This window comes from Protomyctophum parallelum (assembly GCF_964188405.1).
Source record: "Protomyctophum parallelum genome assembly, chromosome: 7".
In the NCBI taxonomy this organism is placed as follows: domain Eukaryota; kingdom Metazoa; phylum Chordata; class Actinopteri; order Myctophiformes; family Myctophidae; genus Protomyctophum; species Protomyctophum parallelum.
This window is the reverse complement of record NC_139705.1, coordinates 45,286,701-45,296,974: the sequence shown is the minus strand read 5'-3', so window position 1 is coordinate 45,296,974 and position 10,274 is coordinate 45,286,701. Positions and strand designations below refer to the sequence as shown.

Genomic DNA, 10,274 nt, shown 5'->3' with positions numbered 1-10,274 from the left:
ATGAGCACTTTAAACCTATAACAGCTATTTGAAAAAAAAGCTCACAACGTGCATTGGGAGCATGTACAGTACATCTGCTATTTTCTAAAGAGTTCTTGAAATAAAATGTTAAATATTTGGAATATTTGGGATTTTAGCAACACACATCTGGTGCACGGCTCCCTGGCTCAAGTTATTTCAGATGGGGGTTAAGGAAGGAGGGAGTAATTTGGCGGTCCATGATGACATGTGGATGAAAATGTTTGAGAACCACTGGTTTAACTTTAAACAACATCAGGGGAAAACATCCCAAATAAGCATCTACACTTCACAAGTTCTGCAACGCGACAACTACCAATATTTACAAGCTACTTTACAGTAAAACAAGCCCAACAGTTGCTTCTAATAAGCGGACATGGCAAATACTGCATGCATTACTACAGTATGTGTGCCCCCCTGTGTCACCACTCGCCACCCAATCACTGGCTGTGTTCTAACTTCTAGCACAGGTGAGCTGTAAGGAGATAAGATAACTATCTCTCTCTCTCTTGCTCATTCTCTCTGCTGTCTGTCTAACGGTTAACCTTTGACCCCTGAGCGATCACTCCAGTATTGGTGGGTGGTCACGGTGTTCAAAAATCTGGTCTGGAACAGAACCCTGTTTAGTTGTAAAAGACAGTAAAAGTAGGTGAGGGCTGGTTGTTGATTCACCCAGACAGACAGACAGACAGACAGACAGACAGACAGACAGACAGACAGACAGACAGACAGACAGACAGACAGATCATTCAGTGTTTTTCACATGGCGTCTGTATTTCTGCAGAGCTCGGCCTCTGTGTGCGAGGTGTGGGTCTCCCGGACACTGCAGTAGGTGGTGTTGTTAGCAACTGTTACCTGGGTTAAGCTAAACATTTACAAATTGCACTTCTTTTTGTTTTTTTGCATACGTAATAATGAGACATTTTTTAAATGTGGATCTGCTACTTTTGATGCTTTTGTGTGACGCTGTAGTATGATCAAGTAGGGCGTTATTTCCAACAAAAAAAGAGGTTTCTGCCCGACAGCAACATAATATTTAAGTGTGATTTATAGGTCACCACTAAGGCCAAATCAGTTTCAAACCTGGTGTCCCTATTTTGTGCATGATGCCAACTTTTCAGCCAGTGTTGTTGTGAACTATTTTTGCTATTTGTTGTACGATGAAAGAGTTAGGCCTACGTGTGACTGTGATTGCATCAGCACGGTCTCTTTTGGTGTTTTAACTAAGCATTATGTTATACTTTAGCTATTGAAAAATAGCATATCTACAAGCTCATAGCGCACCACCGAGTGGTACCCTACGAGCTTGTAGGTCTGCTATTTTAGAAAAATCGTGAAAATTGGGGCACACATTTTTGAATATATATTCTTTCAGAGCAAACGTTTTTTTATATCGATATGTTTTACTCCTTTAGTCAGTGGGAGCGATTCTAAAAGTAGGCGTCCCCAAATTATTTGAGTGATTATAATGCATTATAGACCCAACCTTTAAGTAAAGTGTTAGCGGCTAGGTGGTTAAATGGTCATGGGACAGTCAAGTTGGCTGGTCTGGGGGAAAGTACTGGAAACTCAGCAAATTCGACAGAAGAAGAATTGTTGACTTGAGTGATTGTTGTTCGGTGAAAACCTGTTCCCTGCCTGGCTGGTCTGGTCTTTCGCTGGACAAACTGTTCCCTGCCTGGCTGGTCTGCTCTTTCGCTTGCATCAAACTCTGTTCAAAGAGGAAGCCTGTGGTCAAGCGTTAATTTGCCAATTTGCTGTCTCACATCAGAACCTGACACTTATGACACTTTTTTGGTTCCGCCAGCTGTTTTATGATACTGTTAAAACTGTGAAAGTGTCAAGTCATGAATGGCAGAGTTAACTTGTTGTCAAAGCTCGGAGAGTTATTTTTTAATCAAATCTCTCACTCTCTGCTTTGGGAGACAGCTGGCCTGTTCCCATACATGGAAGAGGGCCTGTTTTGAATGGGCTAGTTTGTTATTTGCATCTACTCTCCAAAGAACACTGGATCGTGGAAGTTAAGTACAGTGTGCACTGTTTATTATTGTTAACTGAAATAGTTATTAAAAATAATGTACATGGTCAGTTTGCAGTAGAGATTTGTGGGATTGGACACTTCTTTCTCTTCTGCTCAGTGGAATGTTCTTGTGCATTAAAAGCATGTCTGCACATGCAGCCATACTTATCTGTGTAGGCAAAGCTCACCTCATGATAGTTTGTATAGGGGTGTGTAGTTTGTATAGGGGTGCAGCATAAAAGTTTTATGACACAATCTTCATTTGGGTGTGAGGCTGTGGATGATGACCAAGTAGAGGATGTCAGCGTTCTCTATGAAAACACGTTGAGTTAATGACATTGGAGTTGTATAATTCACCGCTCTATGAAACCAGGGGCCCGTTTCACGAAACTTGGATTAGAGATTAAACCGGGATTTAACAGATATCTTGGCTTAATATATCCTGGATGAGCGATTAACCGGTTTCATGAAAGCTAGTTAATCTTGCCAGATTAAGTTTGCCATTTGAGGCTGGATATGTTGAGGCTTGATTCGGTTTCATGAAAGCAATGCCACACTAGTTACCATGGAAACTAATGCTGTGGACCAGGCTAACAGCCAGGTTTAACCTAATCCTGATGTCAATCTGATCATAAACCAATGATTTTTTTCCACACTTTTTCCACATTAAAGGACTAATTTAAGCACTATATACAAAATCAAAGAAACAAAATATATAGGCTGCACAACCTCATAACAGCTTGTGAGCTTGTAGATCAGCTGCTTTTGGTGAATGTTCCCCCAGAATAGGTTTGCTGTAGTGCAGGCCTTCGTCGGTGTCCAAATTGCAATTTTGACACTGACGAATGCCTGCGCGCAGGAACGCGTTTGTCTGTCTGGTATGACTGCTGCTATGGACCACTGTCATTATTAAACAAAGACTCTTACTCAACTGAGAGTGCGGATTTTATTCATGTTCTATTATGTTCTATTTGAATTTGCACCCAGCACATTCTTGAAACTATATAAGACTGTCTGTCTGAGTAGAGCAGACCATTCCCCTTGAAGTGAACTATATATTATGAAGACCTTTTAATCCCAACAGAACATTCCAGTTGACGTTCTTCTTCTTCTGTGTGCTTCCTGTTTTCCAGCGGAGGCGGGGAGGCGGAGTCACTGGACAGGCTCCTCCCCACAGTCAGCACGGGTCTGTCGCCGCGGAAACGGACCACCAGCCAGTGCAAGTCGGAGCCGCCGCTCCTGCGTACGTCCAAGCGGACCATCTACACCGCCGGACGGCCCCCGTGGTACAACGAACATGGAACCCAGTCCAAGGAAGCCTTCGTCATCGGTAGGACCCCCAGAAACAGCAGCAGTGCTGCTACTTCACACCACTATGCATACTAGGGATGAAACTATAATGTGTATTTACTAGGCATGTAACGATTCACTCAACCCACGATACGATTCGTATCACGATACGATTTTTAATACGATATTAAAAAATATATATATTTTAAAGAAAAATTACCGTTTTTTTAAATTTTATATAATTTATCTTCCCCCTTGAGATTTTTTATTTAACTACATTGCAAAAGAAGTAGCATTACTTTTGACAGTGCAGAAACATAATTGCCTTCCTTGATCATCAACGAATATTGAATATGGGATCTGACTAAAGCTCACATTTCACATCACACTAGCCCCGCCCCCAATTTTCTTATTTATTTCAATGAATCGATTCGAATCGATTCATATCGTTGGGATTAATATCGATATATATCGATATGCGATATATCGTTACATGCCTAGAATTAACTTTTTAAACTTTTTTTTGTTACCCCAATTTTGTCATTATGGCAATTGATTCCTCCCCACGCACAGTTCTGTGTTTTGTCACTGCAGATGTGAAGCCTCCTCCCCACTTCCGTTTTGTCTTTTTCGCACCACAGTGGATTCGAAAACCTAGCCTCTGCCTCAGCGTTGGTGGTGGGCAACTACTATAATACCACTGCACCACCTGAGCGCTATACCGACGTGTGTTTTCAATGAGTCTTAGCGTGGTTCATTCACTTCCAGTGCAAACCGTGTCATGCATGAGCGAGGAACACGCAGTGGGGTATCACGAGGCCAGGCATTCACATGGCTCAGATTTAAGTGGATAACACTTAAAATCGCTCGTGAGATGATTTAGAAGTATTTTTTAAACAAGAAATATTCCATCAAAACGTGTACGACTGAATACAAGCCACTTGGATGATGCTCTGAGAGCTGTGTAGGAGTTTATAAACAGATTTTTGCTGTTGATTTGCTGTTCTTAATGTTTTACAATTCATCAAATATTCTCTATTCTTCATCACCGCAAAAAGGAAAGATACAAAACCATAGATTATTCACGAATTCCAGGCTTCACAGGGTGAGGAATTGGTTGGAAAAAATGTCACTTCCGGGGTGAAGTATTCCTTCAACGTGGAGTTTTGAAGTTGAATAGTCTTACAGTAGGTACTTTATAGGAGGGAGGCATGTCTGATAATATGAATATGAAGTGTTTAATTAAGTAACTGCCTACCTGTCACGCACATAATGTACCAGGTGAAATAATGACCTTGTTCAACAGGTTGAACAAATATTTATCTATGTATGCAGCAGAGCTGCATAGTGCATACATGAACCACATAACCCCTTTTGTTTTTGTTTTTCAATGTATTTCTATTGAGGTTCTGAAATTTCACAGCTGAACGATTGACATTCAATGTATATAGAACCACACATTTTTCTTTTATAAACACAACATAGGAAAACAACCACAATACGGACATTACAATGCACAGACAAAAAACAAAAAAAAAGACAAAACGAGTACACAAGTCTTGACATGATTGTACATTACAGATCACCAGATTTGTTTGATCACTATAGTAACCCTATGGGCTTGTCATAAATAGATATGCAAACATTCAGCAATAATAGGTGAATAGCAGATCTGCAAGGCGTCCTTATTTTTGAGCATGTCATATATGGCAGAAATGGTCAGAAATTGTAAAAATATTTGTCCTAAATTTAAAAAAGAAAAGCAGATCTCACTGTGCGATTTGACACATTTTGGGCTTGTAGATCAGCTTTTTATGTTTGCAATTTGTCATGCGATGATGTATCATTCGTACATACATGGCTTAATTGGCTACAACATGGCTTAATTGCTTAACCACTTACGTAAACCCCAGCATCCGTATTCTAGGAAAAACCTCAGAATCTTGAATCTTGAATCAAACCGTGACGTGTTTTCAGTGAAGATATTTAATGTAGCGGGAGAAGTGAAAATGCACCAGTATAGAGCCCTGGTGCTTTAACCCATTCTGGACAGGAACCCCTTTTGGTGTTTTAACTAAGCATTATGTTATACTTTAGCCATTGAAAAATAGCAGATCTACAAGCTCTACAAGCAGATCTACCTAGTAGACGTGGTGAGTTAGCAGAGATTGCGTCACTCAGCCTCCAAATAACGTCTGGCTTTGTACAGGTCGTCAGGAGGACGTATAAGCAATCACCATACTGTATTCCCCACTAATATCTATTGACAATCTCATCCTGTCCCATTATCGAACACTGTTGCCCAGTCATGGATGACCTACGGATAGATACTGTACTTCATACCTGCAGAGGAAAGATGCAACTACTGTCTTGTGCCAGTGGTGGAAAGTAACTAAGTGCAATTACTGTACTTAAGTACAGTTTTGTACTTTACTTGAGTATTTCCAATTTCAAATACTTACTTCTACTCCACTATAGCGCTGATCCAAATATGGTACTTTTACTCCACTACATTTATTTGACAACTTTAGTTACTTTGTAGATTGTGATTATTTCAAAACATACATTAACCACTTCAGTCCTTTCGACCATTTGAAAATAGCCAATCTACAAGCTCACAATGCGTTGCGATGTGGCACATTGTGAGCTTGTAGAGCTGCTATTTCAAAAATATTTGTATACATTTAAAAACTTGGATTGGCACATTCTGCATAATGAATACTTTTACTTTTAGTAATTTAAGTACATTTTCATGCTAATATTTTAGTAATTTACTCGAGTACATTTAGATTTCCGGACTTTTACCGGAGTAGTTCTATATTGCACAGTATTGAGTCCTTTTCCCACCACTGCTTGTACCAGAGGAAAGAAATTCCCAAGCACACATTTTGGTTTGTTGTCATATACAGGGCTGGACTGGGACAAAACATTTTTTTCGCGTGAACTTGGCCCAGACCGCCCCACCACAATCAGCGCGCAGATAGCAGAAACTCTACCGCCCGCTCCGTCGAGGCATACACAAACAAACAAGCCCTAATACCACCACTTTTACAGAACAACATCAATGATAAATGGTAAATGGTAAATGGTGCATTTATATAGCGCCTTTATCCAAGGCGCTTTACAGAGATTGTGCATTACATTCACCCATTCACACACACATTCATACACCGATGGCAGCGGAAAACATGCAAGGCACCAACTAGCACATCGGGAGCAATTAGGGGTTCAGTGTCTTGCTCAAGGACACTTCGACAGTAACTCTGGGGGAGCCCGGGTTCGAACTGGCAACCTTACGGTTGCCATCCAGGCACTCTACCCCTGAGCCACCGCCGCCCCATGATACAAACCAACAGACAACTACACAACCCTTTTGTAGAGGGTTTATTTGTCACTCATTGATACAGGTACAGTGAAATTATCATGATGGCACTGGCAGAATGGCAGCACGCCCGGACCTTTCCTGGTGGCCTGCTGCCTATTGGCCTGCCTGCCTGTCAAAAAAATAAGAAAGGTCGCCCACCGGGAATATGCCCGGTACGTCCTGTGGCCAGTCCAGCCCTGGTTATATAGGATGTTTTCCTTGCGTGCCCTGGCTGCCTCTACCATCTAAAACTAGACCATGTTACCTACACTATATAGTGTTTCAAAGGTCTTGAAAGGTTAGCATGTCTTCTGTGGACCAACTTGCTAATCCTGCTATCGTGTGTACATTGGGTCAGGTTGTTCTTTTATCGAGACAGATGACAGAAGTAGACGTAAGGTATACTTAGACTTGGGCTGTCTGATTTATTGTTAAACAAATAATGATTTAACTGTTTTGTTTTGGAACTTAACATGTACTTAACTGTTTTTAGGATTTGTATAATACATTGCACATGGCAGATATGACAAATGAGCTAAATATGTACAAAGAGCCTATTACTCAAATTGTGGAATGTACAAATAAATGACTGGTGCCAATGATCAAAGTAATGTATTATGGCCAAAACAGGCCATATAAAATCACCATGTATTGTACAAACCTCCAATAAAGTATATAAGTACTTAAAACCGGGAGGCGTGGCCAATGCTGTTTGGCTATTCTGAGTGGCCAAATCGCATCAGTCACGCCTACATGTCTTAATTTAAGTCATAACACCTGGTACTTAAGATGTGCAAAATATGCCCCTATGCATCTACTGTACCTGCATGACACTATGCATCTACTGTACCTGCATGACATTACTTTGTCCTCTCGTTCCGAGGTGGGGAGGCAGTATTATGACCATAACATAACTGTTAAAAAGATGCAGTGTGTTTAAGTTGGTTGTGTTGATGTTCTGACGTCTTTCTGGTTGGTGGTGTTCTAGGTCTGTGTGGTGGGAGCGCTTCGGGAAAGACCACCGTAGCCAGGAAGATCATCGAGGCTCTGGACGTGCCATGGGTGGTCCTGCTCTCCATGGACTCCTTCTACAAGGTGTGTGTTTGCAGCGTCCCACCTGGATTATATCATTCCCAAAACGTTTACTGTAGCTCCTTCACAAGAGTCATGCAGGGCATACAGTAAATATCATGAAGGCTATCGCCGCCCATGGCCCCTCAGTTTGGCCTTCTGCCCGTCAAAAAATGATCTGCCCTCAGCCTGAGCCAAGTCGTCAAGCTCATATGTGGACGCCAGGAAGTAGTGGCTGTGCATTAGGGCACAGCATGGGGGTCCTAACAAATAAACAACAAAGAAGAACAGTTTGTGGAGGGTTGGTCCAGCAACCTCTAGACACAGTTTACTGTGATTGGTCAGCTGATAACGGGGACCACGGCATTTCGTGCATTCCTCAAGAACGTGTAATCATTCTCAACTGTTCCCAGAAAAGTGAACCTTCATATCCTTTTCGTCTGGCTTGTGACGTCATGTGGCAGCCAAGTCTATGGACTTTTTTATGTTTTCTTTAACCTCACTTCACTTAAAGTCAATTCAGCTCAGTTGTCTTGTGGTTAGAGTGTCCACCCTGCATGGGACTGGGAGGTCGGGGTTCGATCCCTGGCCGGGTCATACCAAAGACCCAGTCCAGCCTCCCTGCTTGGCACTCAGCATCAGGCTTACTTACTATTTACTTACTTAAAGTCAATTAGCTCCAGCATTGTTAAAGTCTCATTCATAGTCTGGATTTTCGGTGTTGGGGTGACCACCGCTCCGGTGGTGAGCTGACCACCGGAGCTGAAATAACGTTGAGCGGTGGTGAGTAACAACAGAGAGAAGGACTGGAGCGGTGGTGGCTCGTGACGTCATGTTGTAGTTCGGTGGTCACCTCCAGACTATGAATGAGCCTTAACTTCCAAGTCCTCCATAGAAAAGCAGAGGCATCGGTCTTGTTATGTAACGCTGTCACAGCCTGGTGACACCGTGACAGTAACCCAAGGCTCCTGTATACCAACTGTGGCTTGCCAAGCAGCCCCTCCTCCCACCCCCCACCACTGGGGGGGGGGGGTCTCCTCTCCTTCAAGCCCTCCAGACCATCTGTCCTGTTCTCCTCTCCTCTCCTGGGGTCAGCTGTGAGAGCCTTTTGGCACTGAGCGTGAGCTGTCCACGGTGGACATGCACCTATCCACATGCACCTATCCAGTCTCTGTCGGGTGGAAACCTTGCATGTCCAAAACTGTTACTTTTCGGGAAATGCTCATTTTCATCCACGGTCCGCACATAAAAACATAAAGCAAAACAGTACTACCCGTGACAGACTCAAATAGAAGATCTACGAGCTACTTTTGCTAGACTCTGTCGACAGAGTGTGGCATTAATGTATGAGCATCGTAGAAATCTGGAGATACGAGGTTTCTGCCTGACAGCAACGATGTGCTGTGACGCTGGTTCATGAAACGGAGACGGTGATTGGTTCGCTGCAGGAGTGTGTGTGTGAGTGTCACACACACACATAGTGCCACATTCCTGGTCTGGAGTTTTGTTCGAGCACACACGTGCGCACTCACACACACACACACACACACACACACACACACACACACACACACACACACACACACACACACCAACACATAGGAGGTATGTGTTCACTATGTACTGTACTTGTTCCCGCCTAAATTTAGGTGTGCTAACAGCACTCCTCAAGATAGGTGTGTGTGTGTGTGTGTGTGTGTGTGTGTGTGTGTGTGCGTGTGTGTGTGTGTGTGTGTGTGTGTGTGTGTGTGTGTGTGTGTGTGTGTGTGTGTGTGATGATTGGTGATATGTGTACGTGTTTGCTCGTCTCTGTGGAAAACGTACTTTTCAATATTCAAATAAAGAAAATAGCAAGAGTAGCAGATCTACAAACTCAAGCTTGAGCTTGTAGATCTGCTACTTGTGATGCTTTTGTAGTTAAATGTTCTAATTATTATTAAGTATTTAGGGAATGACATCAGACCAGGAGGGCAGTCAGACAGATATTTCGTGAAGCCACTAAGGAAATCGGGACTTCCTGAAAGTTCATATAATGGCCTGTTGTGGCACTGTCATTGGGCCCAAAAAACCCCATAGCTCCATAGAGGTCCATGTATTTGGGCCCAACTTCACCTAGACTGTATTACCTTAATAAACATGGTCATGAATACTTTCTGCTTCCAGTCACTAGTTTAGACTCTCATTTCTCATGTCATAATATTCTTTTTGGAAAATTATGGTCCCATTTATTAAAAAAATTACCATAAAGTCGTGTATGTTCTGGGGGCGTGGCTACCGTTACAGTCTATGATCGGGAGCCACCCCCCGTTCGAGTCAAAATAAGAACAAACGAAGAAGAAGGGGGGAAGTCCCGCCTCGTTGTCTGGGCCAGCCAATGGCCAGCTGGGCCCAAACGGATCTAGAAAGATGGCAATTTACAATTCAAGGACTGACAGGCTTCATTTTACGTTCTTATCAGACCCGGAGACGGAGAGCGTCATATTTTGTTACAGTCTATGCATCAGACCAACA

General features: G+C 42.7%; 1 protein-coding gene across 4 annotated transcripts in view; it reads left to right on the top strand.

Annotated features, from left to right (window-relative positions):
- uckl1b (uridine-cytidine kinase 1-like 1b) overlaps nucleotides 1-10,274 on the top strand; it is a 46,811-nt gene that overhangs the window by 19,163 nt on the left and 17,374 nt on the right. For all 4 annotated transcript variants that reach the window (XM_083769088.1, XM_083769089.1, XM_083769090.1 and 1 more), the window contains exons 2-3: nucleotides 3,172-3,368; nucleotides 7,681-7,787. In XM_083769088.1, coding sequence (XP_083625214.1) covers nucleotides 3,172-3,368; nucleotides 7,681-7,787 — 304 coding nt within the window. The remainder of the gene's footprint in view (nucleotides 1-3,171; nucleotides 3,369-7,680; nucleotides 7,788-10,274) is intronic.